This window comes from Kockiozyma suomiensis, assembly GCF_038497685.1.
Source record: "Kockiozyma suomiensis strain NRRL Y-17356 unplaced genomic scaffold V2V93scaffold_17, whole genome shotgun sequence".
Lineage (NCBI taxonomy): Eukaryota > Fungi > Ascomycota > Lipomycetes > Lipomycetales > Lipomycetaceae > Kockiozyma > Kockiozyma suomiensis.
The window spans coordinates 19443-42053 of record NW_027117680.1 but is presented as its reverse complement, the minus strand read 5'-3'; the positions used below and the strand labels follow the sequence as shown (position 1 = coordinate 42053).

The window sequence follows — 22611 nt, the reverse complement described above, 5'->3', positions numbered from 1 at the left end:
TGAGTTATCTTGCTTTTCTATCAATATGGCATTTGTGGACGATAAGACACCTTTACCACTTTAAAAGAATGAGAGCAAATTCCATCAAAGCGCAGCGCAGAAATCAGCCCTGCTAACCCTACGGATTGTATTTATTGAATATCAATCTACTAGCAAAGTTAAAGAGAAATTGTTATCGTTATCACTGCAATCTATCGGCTTCAAATGACGTGCTCGAGCTTTTATCGTAGTCAGTATTGAGAAACCCTGTGCTGCCAAGTAATATCTGAATCAGTGAAAATAAATGAATCGACAAACAGGGATTAGAGTATCATTAGCAGTGCACCAGGTGGAGCCATCATGTGGAGCAGTGTGCTCTGCATTTTAACAGAAAAGGCCTAGAGTTAAATCAAATGTCATTGTACCAAGAGTATTTTGGCTGACTTCGCATATAGAAATGCCAGAAGAGAATTCTAGGCAAGCTGCGTTAGCCTTTTGCAGCTTGTAGAAAACGCTCTGCCCTGTTAACGGTATATATTTACTCAAATCCGCAATTGAGTATTGTTTACGGAGGCATCAGCATGTCATGCTGCGCTGGCTGATAGATATCGAGTTGCGTATCGACTTGTATTATACTCTCTATCTCAAAATAATAGTATCATGCAGACAATTGACTTTCAGAAAAATCAAAAGTTTTCAGGTTCTGAGTGTCTTTTAAATCTTGGGATTATTCTATCTTTTGGCAAAAGATACATATAACCAAAGTCTTTCTCCGGACATCTCGATAACAACCATAGCTCTCGTCAGTAAATTTATTAGTTAGGAATTGTCGGCATACGTTGCAATATTAGCTCAGCTTCACATTGAAATCCAACATTCAATGATACAAGATGTAAAAACATTCTAATAAATATCAATATTAATGCTACTTTATTTTACTGATTAAAAGATTCGCTTAAAACAAATGGACCTTGGAACGAAATCTGCGTGAAAGGATATGGTGTAATTTTATTAAAATCTTAGTGGAAACTCCAACAAAAATAGCAAACTGTGAATTCCCGTTATCGCGTTTCCTGGCATTAGCCGCTTTCTTCGCGATAACACTCGCAACTCAAAATACCAAATATTAGGTGTGCGAGGGTCTGAAAACATTTGAATAATTTTTGGAATATGGTATCTTCGGAAACTATCATTTTTGGACTTGTTATTGCCGCGATTGGTGCTGTTGTCTATCATTCGCTGCTATCTCCGTTGGGCTCTGCTCCTTTTAATAAAGGAAAGGTGCCAGTTCTTGGTGTTGCACTTTCATTTGTGGCTAGCCCGACCAAGTTCCTTGAAAAGCAGAGGAGAAATCTGGGCTGGATCTTTGAGGTATACCTAGTAGGTCAGCGAATGACGCTGCTCTCTGACCCTATATCCGGGAACAAACAAGCATGGACCAGCAGAGATCTTTCACTGATACACTTCATTATTTATGTCGATAGAACATTATTTGCCTATTCTAAAAGAATTGTGAATGATATTCCTTTTTTGGAGAAAGCTGCAAAGAAATTGGTGGGCTTGCTGACAAGTCAAGTAGAAATGAAGGATACAGTTGATATGATTCGTCGCGAATATTTGAAACTTATTGATACAGATTCTGAATTCTCTCGAAACGACGGCAAAGAAATAGATCTTTACGAAGCTTGCCGATATAACATGTTCTACGCGTCGTCTGTTGGATTATTTGGAACGGCATTCCCAGTCGACCGCATTTACAAGCCATATATGATATTTGAAGACAGCATCATGAAATTTTTGAAGTCTTACCCTAAATTCATGAATAGAAATGGCTATTCCGGAAGGCAGAAAGTGCTAGATGAGCTAGGTAGCTATTTTAGTGATCCAGTCCAAGTGAAAAACTCGGCGCCTTTTGTACAGAAAATGTACGAATTGTTTCAAGAAACACCATACACTTCCGCTGAAGATTATGCTGGATATTTTTTCTCTATCATTTTTGCTGCAAAATCCAATTCTGTTCCGGGAGCATTCTGGTTACTAGCTGAAATTGTAAGGGAGCCTAATTTAAAGCAAGAAGTAGAACAAGTCATTGCGAAGCATTATGATCGTGACACAAATGATTATAGATGGGATGCAATAATGGACGACCAGCTCCTAGATTCCTGCTTTAAGGAAACACTCAGAATAAACGCCAACATTGTATCTGGTCGCTTGGCAATGAAAGACTTGACCTTGCGCGTTGCGTCAAAAAAAGATTCAACTGCCGAACCATATTTTGTGCAGAAAGGAACTAGGTTATTGATTTTTCAAAATCTGATGCACTGGGATTCTGACGTTTATCCTGATCCAATGGTATGGATGGGCAAGCGCTTTCTTGATGAAAACAAGGACGTATGGCGCATTCATTCTGAGAAATCTAAGCCATACGCTCCCTGGGGCGGTGGTGCTCATATGGTATTTATATTACCCATTTTCCGATTTTACGATATGCCATCTAACAGTATTGTAGTGTCCTGGTCGGTCTCTTGCGAGAGTTGAAGCGTTCGCTCAGCTTGTTTACATGCTGGCGTTGTACGATATCGAGCCCATGGAAGATATTCCGAAACCAATTATCGGAGACAGATACGGTGGAGGCCTTTTGAAGCCTGAGCGTGGATATCGGGTAGTTATTAAGAAGCGGAAGATGAAACTTGGCGCTTCTTCATAACAAACAAAAGGTGGGCACAGAACAGTGATTAACACAGGCATAGCCCACCTCGGAATTGCAGATAGGGCTTTCATAATAAAAATAGGGCACCCAAATAAAGGATCATATAGACTCAAATCATTATCACTAAAAAAGTTAAATCGGTGATATATACTATAAAGGCTAATTTAAGTACGTCAAGACTCAAAAGGCATTCAGCAAGTCAATTTGTGCATATTGATAATACTCTCAGCCACATAGTGAGAAATAGACTATTTGATATGGTGAACGGACTCACTGGAGAGCTGTTATTACAAAGCATATGCTCAGATATGTACCACTTCAGCAACGCCCACAATATGTTGTCTGAAAATGTTCAGATAATATGTTGGAAAAGCTATAAGATGAGTTTTAAAATTCCATTTTAATCAGTGATTGTGACGTTTTGCGATCGCAGCTCTACGACGATTCAGTAAGATATTGGAACCGATCGGTGAGAGTGAGACGCAGTAGGATTAGAAGGAGGCATGCTTTGTTTTATAAATAGAATATGCCCGCTCACTTTCTTTACTTATTGCTTCTGTGAGTACGTATGACCAAAGGAATGAGTATACTTTCAAGTCGTTTTTACGATGGAAACGGACAATTGATCTGTAACAATTTTTGAATAGCTCTAGAGATTTCCAACAACGAAATATTTATTTGCTATGAGTATCACAGCCTTGGCTGCAGATATTTAATAAATGATGCGTAATCCGTCACTTAACTCGACCAAGTATGGCCAGACGTATCAAAATTAGTTAGATAGGGTTGACTGTTATGTGTCTAGAAATGGCTCCTTGTCTTTCCAATGATCCTAGAGCTACAGTCGCTCTACTTCTGAGTGCTCTCCTTCAGCAGCAGGAGAGAACTCCCAGATTCTGGTAGGTGCTAACATATCCTGCTCGAAATCCTCAGCACTACTTGATAACAAAAATGACCAAATGGAGCCTGAATATGTCACGTAAACTCAAGAGGGTGATAATTGAGTGGGAGAGACAATGTAGTTTTAAGAGAATGTCCTGTTTGTTGCCCACACTTCTCCAGCTTTTGTACATGTCACCAGATAGAGTACAATAAAAGTCAAGTATTATGCCATGTTATATGATCTGTTAAACTTCTTTCTTAGCAGCAATGTCTTAATTATATATCATGCGCCAAAATTAGAACGAATTTGATCGGAAATTCAATATCAGGATGATTCTCCGACTTATCCCAATTGTAAAAAATTCATAAGATTACGTAAAATAGGTATACATCCATATTTAGTTACATAATCAAAAACACAAGTCTCATTTGGCTCACAGCAAAGGGCTATTTCTTTCAGTAAACTTGCCTCTGTTGCAGGACTATCCGGTCTGACTCTGCTGACATACACATAATCAGACCCGATCACTAAAACGTTTCTGCAAACGATCATCCTTGACCGAGACACACTCTGTGGCTGCCGTACGCTAGTCCTCAAAATGAGATTTTAAGCCTAACGAAACTTCCTCGCCACCAGGATATCTTGGCAAGATTTCGGTCTCAGAAGAGCTTGGAATCAAAGCTTGGTTAGTGAGTTGATGGGTATAATTGAGACTAGTCGAATAAGTTCCTTTAAATTTGGAATCAGGGAAGTCATCTCTATCGCGAGCTGTGCAGGACATAAGTGCAGAAACATCACAAGAGGCAGCCTGGTCCGGAGACGAACAAAAGAAAGGACTCCACCTCTCAACAGGACTGATTACACTTGTATCCTGACCCAGTCTTTCTTCCAAAGTGTCCAGGTCAAACAATAATGTCAGTGGTGTACCCCAATATTTTACGTAACTATCATATGCATCCCTCAGGAATATGTATTTGTGTTCTGTGACAGCAGGAGCAGCGTCTCTCTTAAAAACTCGGCGAAATATCTGCATCGACGCAGCAAGCCAGATAATGCTCGAGAATAGGGGATTCACATATTGCAAATACTCTTCGTTACAAACTGTCAAAATATCGTATATATTGTCGCCAGCATGGAGACACGTATCGAGCCCTCGCCCATATACTTCGACTGTCGTGGAAGCCGACGACAAGCCAAAAAGCTGCTCACTGGGCAGCAGTAAACGAACTGTGCCGTCGATAGCATCTTGAACAACATAAATATGATAGATCATAAACCGCGCATGTTCAATAGTTAAAAACAAGCTGAACTTTTCGCTCGCTAAATGTCGAGAGGATTCCGCCGCTGTTTTGCGCAGATTGGTCAAATCGTCAAAAACGCGCAGTGCCTCGGGCATACTATTACATGCATCTCTAAAAGCAGCAATAAGATTTGAAAATTTGATCCAATCTTCACTAGAGCATTTCGTTTTGTAAGCCTTCTTGAAATAGTGAAGCAAATGAGAAACTTGATCGTCTTGATCTAGATCCGAAAGAAGACTCTGCATATTTCCTCGACTTAGGACTTGTGCTCCGCATATTAATGATATAAATAGGATACGCCACGCTGTAGGACTTTCATTCTTACACTCAACCAGCGTTTTCCAGCGCTGACTAGGTTCATTTTCAAGTAAACAAGATCGCTGATGGTGAGAAGTAAACCAAAATGTGTCAAGAACAGGCAAATAGGTATCATTGAATTGACCGTGAATAGCAGTAGGTAGTCTTAAAATAATTGACGCAAAAGCATCTATCTCCCAAAGCGCCCACCAGCATCGACGCTTCTCTTCATTTAAAATCCAGACTCTGATAGACGACTCATCCGATGGAGGCTCATTCAAGCCTTCATAGTCAACGAGATGAAGACGGAGTTCATAGGCAACTCGAACTGACACTCCAAGCAGTCTCCAAGAAGTACCACGCACTCCAGTGATAAGTTTATAGAAAACTGCTAATGTCATTGCTTGCAAGAGACAAAAGGGTGGCGGTTCTTCAGAGCAAACGACAAGCATCTCATCAATGAACTTCATCGAAATCCTGTGAAACTTCTCATGATTCTTTTGTCCATCAACGCTGTCATCAGAATCTCCATCTGCTGAGTCATCATGAAATCTAGTCGAAATCGAAAACATTGCTGCAAGTAAGGCAACCAGATAACGGTAGTCAGAGATATCTCTGATTTTGTCGCTAAATGTTGGCTTATGGAAGAGAGAGAATCCAACAGAGCTTTCAAAGTATTGGCCAATCCTAATATTGCGTCAAAAAGTCAACTAGCGGCATAGTTATATAACGGGTAGAACTTACAAACCCTGAACAACATTGATGGTGAGGTCGAGTTCCTTACATGTCTGAGTAAGGATAGTCTGCGCGCAAGCGAGCTTAATCAGAAATCCATCTGTAGAAGAACTACTATTATTCATGTAGAGTTGAGCTGTAAAGCTCTCATGTTTTGGATGGAACATTGACGAGACTGCAATCGCTCTCACAAAATTAAACGCACTGTCGCTGGATTCTGCTACACCTTCGATCTTAGCATCTGAGACCACGAATTCCTTAGTGAAATTTTTATATGATATCGCTTCAGTCGACTCAGAGGATGGTATGGGTGGCACAGCTTCTGGTGTGGGCTGGCCTTTTTTTAGTCTTTTGATAGTAGACCCTGCTCTTGGTCAGTACTCTGTAAACGAGTCATCCTAATCTGATTTTATCACTAACCGAACTTAGGGCCAGGTTTGAGTCTGAAATTAGGGTAAGAACAGTCTTGCGACGTATCGTGGCAATGTTTGCAAATAGGATGTTCACGATCACTAGAAGGACATTAGATTGATATTGGCCACTAAAAGTGAACTTGATATACCATTTTAACTTCCTCCTAAAAATATTTGTCAGTCATGATATTTAGCATATATTAAAGCTGACAACTCTCTTTTATAACAGGCGCATCAGCAAAATATCAAGGCAGCCATCAGAGAGGATAATAATACAATACATACTTCCTACACATAAGGCATGCGAGATCTGCCTTGTCAACTGCCGAATCATATTCACTTGAGTGAGATTTCTCCATATCAAGAATTTATGTGATTATGCATTTATGCTACTATAAACCATCAATAGATCAAAAAACAGCAATCGATTTGAGGGTGATGGGGGACAAGCTTTCACATTTATAAATTGGTTTTAAAATGCGGGGTAGATGATGATCGAAAAGCGAGGGCGGTTGGGACAAAGCATCACATAAAATTCGTGGAAAGGAAACACTTAAATTTTTTAACTTTTTGGAACCGAGAGTATAACGGATACAATATACAAATATATACATGGATACCGTTGTAACGGAGTGTCGTAGTCTTTTAACACCGTGAAAGAGCTAGTAATAGTTAAATAAGCCTACTAACAGAGCTGGTTATACAGCAACCACAAAATCCGTCTAGTTATCAGAATGTAGCAACCCTACATTGCCGAGGAAGATGGAACTATAAGAATCAGGAATGGGTTAATGTCGGGGTAACATCCGCACGTCTGAGTGCAGCAGTAAAGCATAATTGAGTCAGGATGAATGTGTGCTAAGATGGTGACGGTCGGAAATACAATTAAATTATATCTCGGATATGTTCGTCACCTAGCCAAGTTCTTGCCAAGATCAAAGGCCTCATCTTTGTGTGTAATTGCTATACAATTTGCCAATTAAACTGTCAATTAAGCAACGCCAACCCATCAGCGCAAACTCAGAAGGGCCAAAAGATAGAAGAACAAAGTGAGGGCTGTTGATGGTCTTGTTTCTTGCTCTATGTCAGTCCAGATCTATGCCATATGATAGATTATTGACGACTCTGCATGGATTGGACCAATTTACATATACTACCAGAAAAGACGTTAGCACTATGGACATTTAAAGTAAGCCTCTTTATAGTAGTGGCTTGCAACATATTTGGAATACAGAGGTCTGCATTAGAGATTCGACCTATTGTCACTTCCTGCCATTGTAAACATTACTTTTAATTGAACTACCTCTAACTATTATGATAATCAGATTTGTAATTCACCAAAAAGAATAATTGCTTTACTGCAATCATTAGAATGGGCACTTGATAGAATAGTTTTTGGTTGCTTTCCAGGAATCACGGATAGTAGAAGTGAAGTCAGTTGGTCGAGGGACTGCAAAGTTGTTAGTTTTGCAACTAAAAGGCACTATTAAAGCAGAAAAATATCAACAGTAAATAGATTTGAAGACGATTTCTCGAGAATAAGCCTCGCTAGAGAAGGCAGCATGGAAGGTGTCAGCCAGGACGACCTGGTCTTCAATCTTACGGTTCGCAAAATCAGGGGCGCAATAAGAAGATACAAAAGCCAAGAAACTGATGTGAGCGCAGTTGTCAATCCAGACCCAAAGGCAGCTGGTACTACTGCATACGAGAAAGACCACTTCGTTGAATCTGTGCGGGCCGACACAGTCTCATGCTGCGCTTTTGAATTCCCTGTTTACGTCAGTATATCAGCATCCGCTTAGCCCAAGCATGAGCCCTATCTACCTATTAAGGCATCAAACTGATTAGCAGCGTGCAACACCACCTTTGAGTGAAAGATAGCGAAACTGAAATGTGATTTACTAATTTAGTGCCTGAATTTTACTTTGTTATCCATTGGTTTGCTTATTGACTGTTTATCTTCAAAACTTCTGCCCTTTAACCACATCAAGATTTGTTATGAGTTGTTGGAGATCCCATCCTTCTGATCTTTAATTGATTCTTACTTGGAGTTTGGGGGGACTTATTAATTATTTTGTGTGGTTGAATGTCTGCTCTTAATTCTCAATAATTCTCAATAATGGCATATGCGGACAGTTACACGGAGTATTTTTGTGTTTATCGTTCATTTGCCTTTTTTTTTTTGGCGAGACGGCAAAGGTTTTCTGTTAGCTAGTGAATCGCTATCGTGAACTTATTGCTTCTACGGGCCACTTCCGGGTGAACTTCGGCGGACACATCAGATAGCGTTGTATATCTGATTCTGTGTTGGCAAAACTCAAGGAATGACTGGAAATGTTACAAGTTCTCTGATTTGTGCCGGAGGCGGCTAGAATTTCGCTGCCGTCCTTATATATAGTAATTATCAAACCGAACTCGTCCCGAATTATATTAATTATGTGCTGAGCTGCGGGGCAGCAGACTACTGTCGACACACTAGCCGAGACAGTGTTAGTTTATCTCTAATGTGACTATATTCAAGCAGAGATCTATTATTTTATTAAAAAGCTTAAAGGAGTTCTCCTCACTCATTAGGCAATAGCTGATTTCTGCTTGTTCCTCCGACCTTGGAACAATACCGTTGTAGCGGGCGGGGGAGATCGCGGATGATTTACGGAGCCGTGCAATATGCTCGTACACTATGTCCTATCCGGGGGGATAGTAAACTACCAGCTGACTCGTCGAGTGTGGAAATTTAATATAAGATGCCATTGATGGCTTTCGGATTGTTGCCACAATTTGAAGTATAAAATCAAGCATAACAATGGCTTCGAATGATCCCAAAACCGAGTCCAAGAGGGAAAATGATTTTGCGCTCAGTGATGTTGAACATGGAAATGGAACGGTGGACCGCTCCAAATTTCCCAGTCTTTTAAATTTCATGGTAAGTTTCTTTTATTTTGCTTCAGAAAATAACTAAATTGACTTGTTTGTCTATTCAAAAAGATTGTCGTTACGGCAGCAATCTCCAGTTTTATATTTGGCTATGGCAATAACTCAGTTGCCGGAAGCTTCGCCCAGCAAACATTTATTGCAAAGTTTCTGAGTGGACCAAATCAAACTGCTATCATTGATGGTATCGAATCAATGTAAGTCAGATTTTGAAAGAGAAGCTCAATTCGGTCAATGTAGGGAATGAGCTTACTCCCATAATTATAACAAGCTAACTTTCCAACGACTAGATTTTTTGGTGGAGGCTTTATTGGAACGGTAGCGCAAGGGGCGATAGCGGACAAGTTTGGCCGCAAGGCATGCGCAGAGACGGCTGCCATCTTGATGATAATATCTGGAGTTCTCAGCGCTGCGAGCGTCAATCCAGCCATGTTTATCGTTTCTCGAGGATTTTGCGGACTTTCTGCTGGTATGATCCTGGGAAATATGCCAGTTTATATGAGTGAAATATCTCCCCCCCACACGCGTGGCCTTTTAGTTGGAATGCATGCTACGTTCATTACAATTGGATACATTACGTGTGGAGTTTTTGCTGTTATCTTTAACTTTGTTACATCATCTATTCAATGGCGTCTGCAGTTTATCATGTTAATTTTTTTCTCGCTTGTTTGTGCTGGATCAATCTTTTTTCTTCCGGAATCTCCCAGATGGTATGTCGAACAGGGAAAGAAAGAAGAAGCTCTTGCCGTCATGGAGCGCCTTCATCGCACGAAATCGGACCCTACAGCAAGACTTGCTCGAGCAGAGTTTTACCAGATTGTAGCGCAAGTTGAAGAGGAAAGTAAGCTTCCGCATAGCTGGTGGTATATCTTCTCCAACGCACATCTTAGAAAGCGTGCTTATTGCTCAATCCTTGCCTTTGCCATGGTTCAGTCTAGCGGTCTACTGGTTATTTTTAATCTCATGCCTATTTTATTTGCGGGACTCGGCTTTAACAATATCATGCAACTAGGACTCTCTGTCGTTTGGGTGACATGTGCAACGATTGGAGCATCAGTCAACTCTCTGATTGTGGATAGAGTAGGGCGCGTTAAGCTTCTAGTTGTTGGCGGATATCTTTGCACTATTGCCATGACTATTCAGTGTGCCTTACAGAGATACTATCTTCACTCGAATTATAAACCTGGAATAAATGCTTGCGTGGCATTCTTCTACATTTTCATTTTATTTTACGCTGTTACATGTGATGCTACCGTCTACGTCTACAACGCCGAAATTTGGCCCACTCATTTGCGCAGTAAGGGCGTCACATTCGGTCTCGGCTCTTATTTCGTTTTTGGTATCGTCTACAGCAGCCCTGCTGCTCAAGCCTTTGATGACATCGAATGGCGATATTATCTTGTGTTTATTTGTGTGACCTTCGTGACAGTCAACCTTATCTGGCTGACGTTCCCTGAGACCAAAGGGTTATCTTTGGAAGAAGTGAACTTAAAATTCGGAGACACGGTACAGTTGGCCTTGTCTGATGTTCGTCTGGATCATGAATTTAAGCCATATTCAGGTCAGACTGAGATAATAGTTTCGAGTTCTTGATCAATCTTTATTACAATCGTTTTCTTGTTCCTTGGGTTCAACTGGTGCTTTTATTGTGGGATTGGTAGGTAATAGTGAAATCCTCTTATGACTGAGAGCTGAACTGCAATTCTATGTTTCGATTAGAGAATGAGACTATTTCATCTGTCCTATTTACTGTAAATCACACATTTTAGCTGATAAAAACATAATGTACTGTAGAGAATCAAAATCATCTTGTCTCCTAGCAAGAAGAATATCATTTGTCTATGTTCTTGATCTAAATGGTTCTGTTGCTTTTCAATCAAATATTTGCTGCCATGATGGCAATAAATCTACCTCTACAGTTAGATGATATGAGGATAATAAACCACGCTTCATCTTGATGAAAGAGGAATCAGTAATGTGCAAGCTAATTCTAGGATTTGCATTTTGATTGGTAAGGATACATGCTCATCTTAACCTTTTTATTATCACTTTAAAGATACTACAGCCAGATAACAGTGACTTGAGAAGAATATTATTGTATTACTCTGCCGGTCAACTTTTGGAAATGGAGGTTTATTTATCCCTGGCGGCTATTTAGAGCAAGGCATTGCTTATATCTTAAAATGAAGCAATTCAGCTTTATAATTATATTTCCTTCATTCATAGTACATATTCAGCGTAGACCAATTTACGAGCAAAAAGAATTTTAAATTTGTGAGCTGTGCAAGTATCTTTGTAAGTACTACACTCAGATGTCAGTACGAAACATTCTCTTTGACGGCTCTACTCTTTACTCCCATTGGGACATAAATTTCATTGCGCTCGCCAATTCTCCCTGAACAGATTTGAGATGATCGGGGCTGCGAGGCTTGACAGTAACTTTGTAAGGAAGAGGACGAAGCAAGATTGCAGAGTTATATGCCTGGACATCCAGAGGGATGACATTACCCGAAATAGGATCTACAGGCTCAGAAAGCTCAAAGGCCCACAATAATTTGGCTACAATACGCCACATATTGCGCTCGGCTAAATGCATTCCAGGACAGATTCGACGTCCGGCACCGTACCCAAAGTGATCTCTATTGTTGTAATCGGGCGAAGCAGCATATTCACCGGCGAGCTTGGGATGACCCAGATACCGATCAGGATCAAATTTTTCATGGTCAGGATATAGTTTCTCGTCGTGATGGATTGCCCATACACCGACAAACGTAATTGTTCCCTTAGGGATCAACATACCGTCGTACCAATAATCTTCAGTGCAAAGATGTGGCAATCCCCCGGAGGCAGTTGGACGCCATCTCATTCCTTCTTTCACAATACAGTTAATGTACGGCATCTGGTCAAAATCAATGGCGAACTGAGGGCTGCGACTTGCATCGCAAACAGCATCAATTTCTTTTCTTGCCTTCTGCTGAATCTCAGGATATTTAGCAAGAGCCAGGATAAGAGTCAAGATTTGATTAGCAGTCGTATCTGCTCCAGCCTCCAGAAGTTCGCCAAAAAGATTGTTGAATGCGTGCTGAGACATAGGCCATCCTTTTTCAGCATATTCGTCAAGTTTTGTGTCAATAAAACAATCTCTTTTAATTCCTTTGGCTCTCCGCTCATCGATAATGGCTCTCGCCTTGTCCCACATCTCATCCATCATATCCCGACACTTGTCGGCACGCTTCTTCCATTTTCCAGGGAAATATTTTAAGATTGGGAATTCATCGATGGGAGGGTTGGCACCCGGCTCTTCCGCTTCGATCCACTGGAGTTGTTGTCAGTAACCAAAACACAGAAATATCAAAAAGAGGGGGTAACTTACAACGTCCATTAGTTCATTGAAATCCTTAAACCAAAAAGATTCGAGATCAGTTATACGCTGACCCCAGACGAGAGTGCAGGCAACCGACGTCGTGTACAATTTAGCATAATCCATTATTTGATCCGGATGCTTTAAGATGTTGTTCATAAAAATAACAGCCCTAGAATATGAATCAGGTCAGTAACTACAAGAAATATTCTTAACTGTATCAAAAGGAATAGACATAGCGTACTCTGCTTCTTGGATCTTCCAGTGCTTCTCATCCAACAACGCTGGGGCAAGGTTTCTCGTAACCACAGCGCGCTTCTCTCTCCATGAAGGAGAAACACTTTCTAGTTGTAAATGATGACTATGAGTTATATAGTCTGTCACATAATTGAAAGGTCTGTCAGAGAAAATTTTCCCTTTCTTATCCATTATCGCATTCACCGATTTCTTATCGCAGCAAACAACAATGTTGGTAGGTCCAACCTTAAGAGAGAAGATTGGACCGTAAAGATCAGCCCACTCGCGATATCTAGACCGTTAATCTATTCAGTATTGTCATGCTGTCAAGTTCCAACGCACTTTCATACTTTTTGCCTATTCCTGTAGGTGGAATTTGAAGTGCATTGCCAAATATTGGGACTGTAGGAGGCCCAGGCGGCATACGAGGATCGCGCCTGCCACTCCTGAGTACTCTAAATACAAGGTAGGCCACAAGGACTGCCCCTACAACAAACGATGGTTTTTGGTAAAACGGCACATCGGGAGCCTTGATATAATTGTAGAGATTTGTGTTGACTGCCATTATAAGAAAAAAATATTGTCCAAATGTTACGCTGTGAAATTGTAGCACAAGTATCAAGTAGGAAGTACTGCGACAAGTTTCTGACCATGCCGCTTATATGTAGAAATTTGATCTTCTGCATCGGTCGATCAGCACCATACGAATATCGGACGGACTGTTAAACTAGCTCAGTTAATGCGTTAGAGATGAGGGGAATGCAAAGTACGGCGCTTTCTAGTAGATAATTTCTGGCAGGGGCAGCGATTTCGCGAAGATAGTCTGACATCCTGGCAAAATACCCGCGCAAAGTCCGGGGTACTACGCTATACGCACTCATAGGCATCACAATGACGTATCATACTTCTGATTTGATTAAAGTTGTCTAACTTACACAACTAAATAACTAGGAACTCGAGGGTCCGTTGCTGCTATTTTGTCGATGAAGTACAGCTCGTGAGAGTCGACTCTCTAGTATTAGTAACAGTAAACCTTATTATACAAATAAGATTTTGTCGAATAAGAGGTTGCACCTTAAATAACTTTAACTTAGTAGTGTGATGCAACGCGTTAACTTTATTATCTGCGGCGTACTGTACTATTGTATTGAATGGACCTATAATTTGTACTGCTAGATGCAGAGTACACATGGTGCTGATAGGAGACTTTGCAAGTCTAAAGCCAGAATGGGTAAACAAAGCCAAATTCAGCAAGAGTCATTAGCCCGAGTGGTCCCCGAAAATCACCCGAAAGTAGGCTAGCGAAAAAGAATAAACTGACCGACTGCTCAGTGATGAGGCAATTGTAGAGGCCGCCACAAGTCATGAAGGGGTACTACTATTAGTGGTAGAAGGGAAAAATTGAATATTAGCTACAGGATCTCCCCATTAATTACTTCTCTCTTTAGTGTTGATTATTTATTTTCTATCTTAATATCATTCCAGTATTATACTAACGTTATCATCATAACTGTATGATGAACTTGGAGTAAGTGAAAATTCGAAGTAACAGATTTTGGGCATCTACGGGCATATAAAGTAGATGAGGGAAAAGTTAAACTGTTTACAGCTGGCAACACTCAAATTCATATCTTCTGGTTGGCTCTAAAGCCTGGGTTCTATGAATCAAAGAAATAGTAATTCACCTCGGTCATTCTCTAGGATTTCTGAAGAGCAAGAATTTCAATTGGTCACCATTTTTCGTAAGGCAAAATTATAATAAATACAATAAAGTACTGACGAAACTACTGCTATTGTCGCACATCTATAATTCAGACATCTACATAACAGCGAAATCGAGGAATTATATTTACGCCGCGACGTCTTCGATATAGCCGGTTTTCAATTTGGAATCATCGATTGCTACCATCTGTATAGCAGTCATTGGAAGTTCTACATTATCACCGAATCTGGTGTTCACCTCTATAATATGCTGTGTTAACGATGATGTATAAAGAATAAGTTAAGAAGGCATGCGATTTCCTACCTTCTAGCGTAAGACCTCTAGTCTCTGGAAACGTGAAAACAATTAGGGTCGTGCAGACAAGAGTCATACAAATAAAAACAAGGTAGTACTTCCAGCCAATGGAATCAAATGCTTGTGCCGAGGGACTGTTATAGATAATACCAAACAGGAAAAAGGAACCTAGCCCAAAAGTCACACCTTTGCTTCGTAGGTGAGTCGGCCAGATTTCTGCGTTGTAAACATAAACGACACAATCGGCAGAGAAAGAGTAACACGCCATGAAAATGAAGAAAAAGGCAACCGCAGCGTTCATTCCTGCTTTGCTATTGGAATGAAGGTAAAACTTCTGAAGCGTTGCTTCAATTGACATAGCAATAGCCATAAGATATCCACATATTCCCAGTAGCTTGACTCGATCAACTCTGTCGACAATCAATGCGTTGGTAGTACTTCCGATTCCTGCTACAGCAACCCAGGCAATAGAAAGCCCAAGCTGCATGACATTGTCAAAGCCAAGTCCACCAAAAAGAATTGGCATGAGGTTAAATATAACCAACTGGCCACTGGATTGTACCATTGCAAACAGCAAGATCGAGCAATAAGCACGCTTCCGCAGATGCGCATTAGAAAGAATATACCAATAGCTGTGAGGGAGGTCTCTCTCAGCGTTAACCTGTGCAACAATTTGTACGATCTCTGCCCGAGCCATTCGAGCAGTCGGGTCATCTTTAGTGCGATGGAGCCTCTCCATGATAGCTGTAGCTTCTTGTAAACGTCCCTGTTCGACATACCATCTCGGTGATTCCGGGATAAACATCACAGAAATGGCACACACCACAGCAAAGAAGGTTAGCATAATAAATTGCAAACGCCATTGAATTGGTTTGGTCACAAAATTAAATCCGAGCGCAGCAATTCCGCAGACAATGTATCCAAGGATTAGATAGGTTGCATGCATGCCCACCAGTAAGCCACGAGCATGAGCAGGGGCAATCTCACTCATGTAAACCGGCATGTTGGTCATAATCATGCCTCCAGATACACCACAGATACCACGTGAGACAATGAACATCGCCGGATTTACACTTGCTGCACTAAGGACACCAGAGAGCACCATAAATAACGCTGCCATCTCAGCGCAGAAACGTCGTCCAAATTTATCGGAGACGTAACCTTGAACGAAGGTGCCAATAAATCCACCGGCAAAAAATCTACTCATATTAGGAAAAAAGTGAACGATTTTTTGATATGAACTTCAAGATACTCACACAGCGGACATTCCATCAATCAGAGCGCTAGCATTGCTCCCGCTTAGAAATTTATCAATGAAAGACTGCTGAGCGAGACTTCCAGCAACTGCATTATTTCCGTATCCAAACAGAAAACTAGATATCGCAGCAACAAGAATGATCTACCGTCATAATCAGAATGATTTGATATGATAACAAAAGAGATCTCAAAATACTCACCAAAAAATTGAGTAGACTCGGAAACCTGGAGTGCAATACCGGCATGCCATCGGCATCGTTTTCGGTATGATTAGCAGGCCCTGTGTCCGGTTCAGTCAGATTGGGCTTGGTCTCGTCTTCAGTTCTTGACATTTGGTTTTTTGGAATAAATAAGTATTGGCAATGAGTATAGAGTGGTTCTTGTCGAGTAATCAAGACTTTAACGAGGCTGCGAGTGAACTTTCGTCGTTTTGTAGAAAGCTGGACCAATTGTCAGCCTTACTACTAAACCCTGCTGAACTCATATAAAGTTTGCAGGCCACAGATATGGCGGTGAGGGGTAGGTTCGAATGAACATCGTAAGATCGTTCCGGTGGCATAGAGTTGTGGACGCGGGGTAAAGTCGGGTTGATGCACATGCAGCATACCCCGCATCCTATCAATTTCTGAAGCACTTGCATTCAGACCTCCCGGGTTTCTCTGATTGTCATTACTCCATATATACACAAAAATTCATCACAGCGCCGAAATTGCGCCGTCGTTTCACTCCGATGACGAACGACAGCAAGGTATAATTCTACCGCCTCTTGTCGCACTTAGTTAGCGCTAACTGAAAGCCATTATATAGCGACGGATCTCTTTAGGAATCAAAATTTTTTTGCAGCTTGCTGTACAAAGCATCTACTCTTCATTTAGTCCTCATGTCTGGCCCAAAGTTTTTTGTTGTAGCCCGTGTTACCGGTAGAGAGAATGCACTTCCTTTGGTATGTCGCTGTGTTTCGCAATTCTTCCTATGATTGTTAAGAAACGATTGATTCTCGGTAAAGTGACATCACTGACATTTAGTACTTAATAGTGGAAAGCAAGAATCGTGAGTCTCTGCAATGTGTCCGCTACCGAGAAGCTTGGTGACACCTACTATTGGGGATCGTCACTGGAAGGCGATCCAGACACTATATGCGGCTTGGAGGGATATACGCACGCAGTGGGCTTTTTCATTGGCCACTTCGAGACAAAGGTCTTCAAAGAGCAAGGTGCTTTGATCGATTCTGACAGGCTTCTTAAGCACGAGCAAGGACTAGATAGCCGCGATTACGATTTGCATCATTATGATCTCGTTGGCGGGTTTCTTAAGCGTCAGAACGACCCTGATAGGGATGCTAAAGATAGTATTATCGCAGTGTACCATTTCTGGTCTACTACGGATGAGACTCGCCCTGAAATATTAGAGAAATTATTGGCTTTCGTCAATAAATACAGACCTGGGGAGCTTGATTCATCTGTCCAGAGCGCAATTGTTTTGAAAGAGATTAGATTCCCTACTATGGCGACGTTGTGGTTGAGGTGTGTAGTTCAGTGGTTAATTTTTTTAACTTTTCTTATACTAACTGCTTTCCTGTTCAGAGTAAGAACCTTGGATGCGTTTGCAGCTTTTGAGGCGTCAGAGACTTTCACCGAACTGATTGATACGATAACACCTCTTACATCGAAAAGTGACAAATATAAGGCGGCTGCTTTTAATGGGCATTTGGATCTAAAATATGCGACCACATAGGAGATGAACATTTTATGATTCTGAGAGGTGGTGCCACATAACCATATGCTAGTTTTTTATTTGCATATTATTGGCCGTACTACTACGGCATGAACTGTTGATTTAAATATATTTAAAGTATCCTACGATCGATTAAAACGTCCATAGACCGTAATTGTAGAGTAGGAATCTAAGCGTCCTAAATTTCCAGCGCCTTTGGGTTTATAGAAAACTTTCACTACAAATGGCATGTAGCAACTATTACGCATAATATCGACCCACCATCTCTTGTAGTCAATACTTTACATTTCTTGAGTAGAAGATATGTAAGGATCGTAGACTGCAAAATTACGCGAAAGCACGTCTGTATTATCGTGAGTCGGGCTCCTTCAAAAAGAATTAGATGAAGTAGATGAACATATGTAATAGTCCAAGCCTGGTAGCTTACGGATTGGAGAGCACAGACCGAGGTCTCTTTATCGTTAATAACCTTTATAGAAGCAATTTTTCAGAGACTACAACTGCTAAATGGAAACTCGTACAGCTTCTATCGTCAGTAGAAAAGTGATTTCATATTGTTCAAAATCTATTATAAAATCTGCTAAACCCTACATTTGATGAATGTGACAAATTGATTCGTTCCATGTCGAGCTACTACACTTCTGACAAAAGGAAACGGTTCTATTATCCCTTCCTAGTTCCCACATATCAAACACTAAGTTACCATTTACTCAATATCAAATACAGCTATTCCCATTTTCTCAATAGCTGCTGCGCTTCGGCCCATTCGCGACGCATAGTGGCGATATGTTCAGGGCTGCGAGGAGTGAAAATAACCTTATAAGGTAATGGCGACTGAGCAAGACCAGATTTGTATGCATTTACGTCGATTGGGATTTCTTGGCCGCTAACAGGGTCCCTAGGAAGGGAAATTTTAAAACCCCAAAGGATTTTAGCAATGTTGCGCCATTGGTTGCGTTCTGCGAGATGAATTCCTGGACAGATGCGTCTGCCTGCACCGTAAGTATAATGATCTTGAAGTGAAGAAGTCAGTTGGAGAATTTCCATCATTAAGAGCTATCGAGCATGCAGATTGCTTACCTCTTCCTTCATAGTTGCCACTTCCCGAATAGCTGTCCGCTAACTTGTTGAACCCGTCATATCGTTCTGGCCAATACTCCGATTCGTTTTTGAAATGAGCAGGGTCATGATTCAATGCCCTATAGCCATTAGCCACGCTTAGATAAACTTATCTGAGTTTTTCTGAAGAAATTAATGACATACCAAACACCGACAAATACGGTCGAATCCTTAGGTATGAGCATATCTCTGTAGGTATCGTCTGTTTTAAGTGAGCCTCTGTCGCCTAGAAGAGAATATAATGACTGCTTACCTTGACGAACTCTATGAGCAAAGCCCACGCTAGTAACAGGTCTCCAACGGAGCCCTTCCTTGACAATAGCATTTATGTACGGTAGGTCATCAAAATCTTGCCATTGTGGAGATCTTCCCGATCCAATCTTTTCATCAATAAGAGCCTGAGCTTTCTCTTGTACTCGCGGATAGGTAGCCATTGCCAAGACAAATGTCAATAGCTGTGCGGTCGTAGTGTCCGCACCGCCTTCAACAGTCTCACCTAGCAGATTCTGAATTGCATGCTCACCTAGAATATAATTGGGCGTCTTGGCAGCCTCTTCTAAAACTGAATCGGCCATGCAATCTCTCGTATCACCCTTTGCCCGACGATCACGGACTGCTTTCAAGGTTCGGCTCCAAATAACATCCATCTTGTTGTTTACGCGATAGGCTCTCTGCTTCCACGAGGCAAATCGTGTTGGAATAAGTTTGAAGATAGGGTAGACGTCAACTGGAGGGTTTGCACCGGGTCCCATGGCCTCTGTCCATTCTTGCATAATATCAAAAACTTGTGTCGCGTACGGATGGTCTATTGTCGGAGCCCTCTGGCCGTACGTAATTATACTCGCAACAGATGCAGTGGTCCTTTTTATGTGCTCAGCAAAATGATCCGGATCATCCAAAAGTCCGACTAAAAGACATCTGGTCTCTGCCTCTTGCATAGGAGCATGCTTCTCGTCGATCACTCTAGGCGATATCCATCGAGCCATTTGCTTGCGTTTCTCGCGCCACACAGCGTTGTAGTCATCCAGAAGCGTGTGATCGCCACCGGTTAGCAACCCTCCAACGTAGTCTGAAGGTCGGTCTGAGTATATGGTAGACTTGGCGTCGATCAACTCGCGCACTGCTTGTCTGTCGCATAAAACAACTATTTTTGTGGGACCAACGGTAAGTGAGAATATTTTCCCATAAATGTCTGCCCAGTCTTTCATTCTAGTTTTTTAAAGTCATTAGAAATGTTTTAGTGCATCCGATAGACAAATTTGTAGCGTACTTCTTATAGAATCCATCCGCGGGAATCTGGTGTGCGTTCCCGAGAAAGGGAATAGTCGGCGGGCCTGGAGGCATCTTGGGTAGTCGCTTTCCTATCTGGCTCAGTTTAAATAGAACAAAAATAGCCACCGCCAGAAATATTGCTATTGTAAAATTAATAGAGAGCGTCATATCTGGCCAAAATCATAAAAAAGGGTATATAAAGTGAGATCAGCTTTAGTCCACAGGTCTCCAGGTGCAGTAGCGTGATATTGTTGATAGCTAATGCAGCGAAGAGTAGTAACAGCAGTATAAATATTTCAGCAGATGGCAGTCAGAAGGTGTTAGTAAAATTTATCCCCCGGACTAATTACTACTATTGCCAGGTGGCGGGCCGACCCCGGTTGCATTTGCCAATGACCTATCGTCTGAATGCGAGGTTGAAGCGGTAGACAGTTGACAACTACTTACTATGCAGAATAGGGTTAACTACGGCCAGAATGCGGAGTATTGTCGATTGTTAGCATGAATGTCGACACAGCTCGCTGTCTCGTATACACCGCAGGTATTTCGCTCAAATCTCGCGCTGTATTCTACCCCAATCTCTTTACGTTAGTGACCCAAATGCCGACTAAATTATCCAAAGGGTCTAAACTCCTTGCAATCTGCATCTATGCTTGCTGGTGAAAACAAAACGAGAAGCCCATTGGTCTGGTATTTGGTTAGATGCGGATCATCATCAACTCTTGCCTATTTTCGCGACATTCAAGCAACTCTCCTCATTATTGATCTTATATTTGTACAAGGAGTGCTATAGATATGATATAGTATCAACTAATAATTTTTGACCAAAAAAAAGCTTGTAGTTGATCTGATTTTTTGTCTCGCGCCAAACCCGACTAAAAATTCTGATGACCAATCTGTGGAGAATAACCCGTAAATGATGCGAGATCTCCTTTCAAAAGTTAGGGAGAGGTTGGAGAATCACCTCTTAATAAATATAAGGGCTTTTTCATGACACGAATGTATATAATAACTTTGCAATAGTTTCTGATTTAACTGGGAATAAATAGGATATCACTTCGTCATATAGTTAGTTACATACTAGTCCGTCTTTTTGGGCACTCAGCAATAGGCTGATTGTCATAGTTGGAGGCAGCATTTTCAGTTCAAGTATATAGACATGCCTGTGCTAGAGTTAACACACTATGTGGCCATGCTAAGCGTTATTATCGGAACCTGGCACTTCGTTCAAATCTATATCAGCAGACGCAAAGGAGCCACGCAATCTAATATATCGAATTGATCAGATTCCATTATCCCTTCATTGACTTCCAACTTACTAAAATTCAATGGCCACTACTTTGAGCGAAGACCATAAGATTATTGCTATATTGTTTCTAAAGAGTTGTTTATTTATCTTTCTACAGTTTGTTAGATACTGGTAACATTACAAATGGAGAGAATTTATTTGAACGAGGTTATTGCAGAGCCAATCTTTGAAAGGCAGATATATTGCTACAGAAAGTCTTTATTACTCTTTAACAGCTGACATGCATTTGCTATCTTTATAATATTTAAACGGGCAACTAAATCTCAAGTCTTCCGTAATGGATGTAGACTTGAAACTGCAAAATGTCAGCCATATCTTGAGTTACGCGCAGCAGAGTCGTCAATTCAGGAACAGATTATTAAAATTTGTTTGCGGTATCATTATAAGCTGGATTTACTTTAAGTTGTCTGCGTGTACTTCCCAATGCCATGTTTTCATTTGTTAATATTATTAGGGTTTCTAATATAACTTGCACTGCCCTCGGCCTAAGAAAGTAGGGGAATCACCTAAATAACGGAATATCTTTAATTCAACCGATGTCAGTAAGACAATTTGTCCATGTTCAATTATTGCCCTGCCTTACCCCGCCTTTGGGCAGTTTGTGTAGACTTAAATAAACGAGGCTTCTCCGCACTAATCAGCAGTTTTAGACTTTAGTCGACATACTTTAGTAGAGCTTTTAGACTTTAATGGACGACTCGATCACATCTCATTTGCAAAACTCTATTGTACGATATTTGGGATTTCGCATGTTCACGCCGATCGCTCATATCAATATTTTCACCTTTCGTTCTTCCAACATGACTTCAAAATCAGTAGGTTGCTCAATGATGTAGTTGCAGTTTTCAAGTTAAGCGATTTCTAAGCCCAGTCATATTGCTATTTTTATGTTACACAACAAAACTCGCAATATCTTTCAGACAAATAATATCTCACGCAATAAAAATCAACTATTGTCTTGACAAATTACTTAAGCCCTTTGAATTTACGGGAAAGGTTGCTAATCTACAGTGAGAAGCTTGTATTTTCGGCACGTTTCGCATTTTACCACGCGTT

The 22611-nt window shown here is 41.0% G+C and overlaps 8 protein-coding genes across 8 annotated transcripts; 3 read left to right on the top strand and 5 right to left on the bottom strand.

Moving 5' to 3' along the window:
• Positions 1-1149: 1149 nt before the first annotated feature.
• Positions 1150-2686, top strand: V2V93DRAFT_328991 (cytochrome P450; the record flags this gene model as incomplete). The annotated part of the gene is made up of 2 exons (XM_066907612.1): positions 1150-2433; positions 2489-2686. 2 exons carry the CDS (start codon positions 1150-1152, stop codon positions 2684-2686), a joined length of 1482 nt encoding a protein of 493 aa, XP_066763304.1.
• A 1472-nt stretch (positions 2687-4158) lies between these two features.
• Positions 4159-6677, bottom strand: V2V93DRAFT_382694 (fungal-specific transcription factor domain-containing protein; the record flags this gene model as incomplete). The annotated part of the gene is made up of 4 exons (XM_066912165.1): positions 4159-5857; positions 5915-6269; positions 6322-6482; positions 6604-6677. 4 exons carry the CDS (start codon positions 6675-6677, stop codon positions 4159-4161), a joined length of 2289 nt encoding a protein of 762 aa, XP_066763303.1.
• A 2792-nt stretch (positions 6678-9469) lies between these two features.
• On the top strand, positions 9470-11048 carry V2V93DRAFT_375706 (general substrate transporter). Its single transcript, XM_066911562.1, has one exon. The coding sequence runs from the start codon at positions 9634-9636 to the stop codon at positions 10840-10842; it is 1209 nt and encodes a 402-aa protein (XP_066763302.1). The 5' UTR covers positions 9470-9633; the 3' UTR covers positions 10843-11048.
• A 297-nt stretch (positions 11049-11345) lies between these two features.
• V2V93DRAFT_375705 (cytochrome P450) lies at positions 11346-12767 on the bottom strand. The gene is made up of 2 exons (XM_066911561.1): positions 12623-12767; positions 11346-12565 (listed from the first exon to the last, which is right to left on the bottom strand). The coding sequence occupies exons 1-2, from the start codon at positions 12734-12736 to the stop codon at positions 11600-11602; spliced, it is 1080 nt and encodes a 359-aa protein (XP_066763301.1). The 5' UTR covers positions 12737-12767; the 3' UTR covers positions 11346-11599.
• Positions 12630-13707, bottom strand: V2V93DRAFT_96088 (cytochrome P450). The gene is made up of 2 exons (XM_066912836.1): positions 13198-13707; positions 12630-13139 (listed from the first exon to the last, which is right to left on the bottom strand). Exons 1-2 carry the CDS (start codon positions 13410-13412, stop codon positions 12800-12802), a joined length of 555 nt encoding a protein of 184 aa, XP_066763300.1. The 5' UTR covers positions 13413-13707; the 3' UTR covers positions 12630-12799.
• Positions 13708-14610: 903 nt separating this feature from the next.
• Positions 14611-16789, bottom strand: V2V93DRAFT_96010 (high-affinity glucose transporter). Its single transcript, XM_066912835.1, has 4 exons — positions 16322-16789; positions 16121-16263; positions 14874-16063; positions 14611-14809 (listed from the first exon to the last, which is right to left on the bottom strand). Exons 1-4 carry the CDS (start codon positions 16451-16453, stop codon positions 14697-14699), a joined length of 1578 nt encoding a protein of 525 aa, XP_066763299.1. The 5' UTR covers positions 16454-16789; the 3' UTR covers positions 14611-14696.
• On the top strand, positions 16790-17988 carry V2V93DRAFT_375697 (uncharacterized protein). The gene is made up of 4 exons (XM_066911560.1): positions 16790-16869; positions 16929-17064; positions 17157-17644; positions 17705-17988. The coding sequence occupies exons 2-4, from the start codon at positions 17002-17004 to the stop codon at positions 17853-17855; spliced, it is 702 nt and encodes a 233-aa protein (XP_066763298.1). The 5' UTR covers positions 16790-16869; positions 16929-17001; the 3' UTR covers positions 17856-17988.
• Positions 17989-18434: 446 nt separating this feature from the next.
• V2V93DRAFT_375693 (putative cytochrome P450 oxidoreductase) lies at positions 18435-20644 on the bottom strand. Its single transcript, XM_066911559.1, has 5 exons — positions 20245-20644; positions 19228-20183; positions 19119-19176; positions 18936-19054; positions 18435-18868 (listed from the first exon to the last, which is right to left on the bottom strand). Exons 1-5 carry the CDS (start codon positions 20412-20414, stop codon positions 18582-18584), a joined length of 1590 nt encoding a protein of 529 aa, XP_066763297.1. The 5' UTR covers positions 20415-20644; the 3' UTR covers positions 18435-18581.
• Between the last annotated feature and the right edge of the window lie 1967 nt (positions 20645-22611).

What these genes read in the sequence shown, in the direction of transcription:
- V2V93DRAFT_96010 (XM_066912835.1), bottom strand. Translation starts at nt 16,453, where the DNA reads ATGTCAAGAACTGAAGACGAGACCAAGCCCAATCTGACTGAACCGGAC. An exon ending in ATTGATGGAATGTCCGCTGT is followed by an intron (nt 16,064 to 16,120) that starts GTGAGTATCTTG and finishes TAATATGAGTAG; the next exon opens with ATTTTTTGCCGGTGGATTTA. An exon ending in TAGAGGTCTTACGCTAGAAG is followed by an intron (nt 14,810 to 14,873) that starts GTAGGAAATCGC and finishes AGCATATTATAG; the next exon opens with AGGTGAACACCAGATTCGGT.
- V2V93DRAFT_96088 (XM_066912836.1), bottom strand. Translation starts at nt 13,412, where the DNA reads ATGGCAGTCAACACAAATCTCTACAATTATATCAAGGCTCCCGATGTG. An exon ending in CCTACAGGAATAGGCAAAAA is followed by an intron (nt 13,140 to 13,197) that starts GTATGAAAGTGC and finishes TTAACGGTCTAG; the next exon opens with ATATCGCGAGTGGGCTGATC.
- V2V93DRAFT_375693 (XM_066911559.1), bottom strand. Translation starts at nt 20,414, where the DNA reads ATGACGCTCTCTATTAATTTTACAATAGCAATATTTCTGGCGGTGGCT. An exon ending in GCGGATGGATTCTATAAGAA is followed by an intron (nt 20,184 to 20,244) that starts GTACGCTACAAA and finishes TTAAAAAACTAG; the next exon opens with AATGAAAGACTGGGCAGACA. An exon ending in ACCGTATTTGTCGGTGTTTG is followed by an intron (nt 19,055 to 19,118) that starts GTATGTCATTAA and finishes TAATGGCTATAG; the next exon opens with GGCATTGAATCATGACCCTG.
- V2V93DRAFT_375705 (XM_066911561.1), bottom strand. Translation starts at nt 12,736, where the DNA reads ATGGATTATGCTAAATTGTACACGACGTCGGTTGCCTGCACTCTCGTC. An exon ending in TCAATGAACTAATGGACGTT is followed by an intron (nt 12,566 to 12,622) that starts GTAAGTTACCCC and finishes CAACAACTCCAG; the next exon opens with TGGATCGAAGCGGAAGAGCC.
- V2V93DRAFT_375697 (XM_066911560.1), top strand. Translation starts at nt 17,002, where the DNA reads ATGTCTGGCCCAAAGTTTTTTGTTGTAGCCCGTGTTACCGGTAGAGAG. An exon ending in GAGAGAATGCACTTCCTTTG is followed by an intron (nt 17,065 to 17,156) that starts GTATGTCGCTGT and finishes AGTACTTAATAG; the next exon opens with TGGAAAGCAAGAATCGTGAG. An exon ending in ATGGCGACGTTGTGGTTGAG is followed by an intron (nt 17,645 to 17,704) that starts GTGTGTAGTTCA and finishes TTTCCTGTTCAG; the next exon opens with AGTAAGAACCTTGGATGCGT.
- V2V93DRAFT_375706 (XM_066911562.1), top strand. Translation starts at nt 9,634, where the DNA reads ATGATAATATCTGGAGTTCTCAGCGCTGCGAGCGTCAATCCAGCCATG.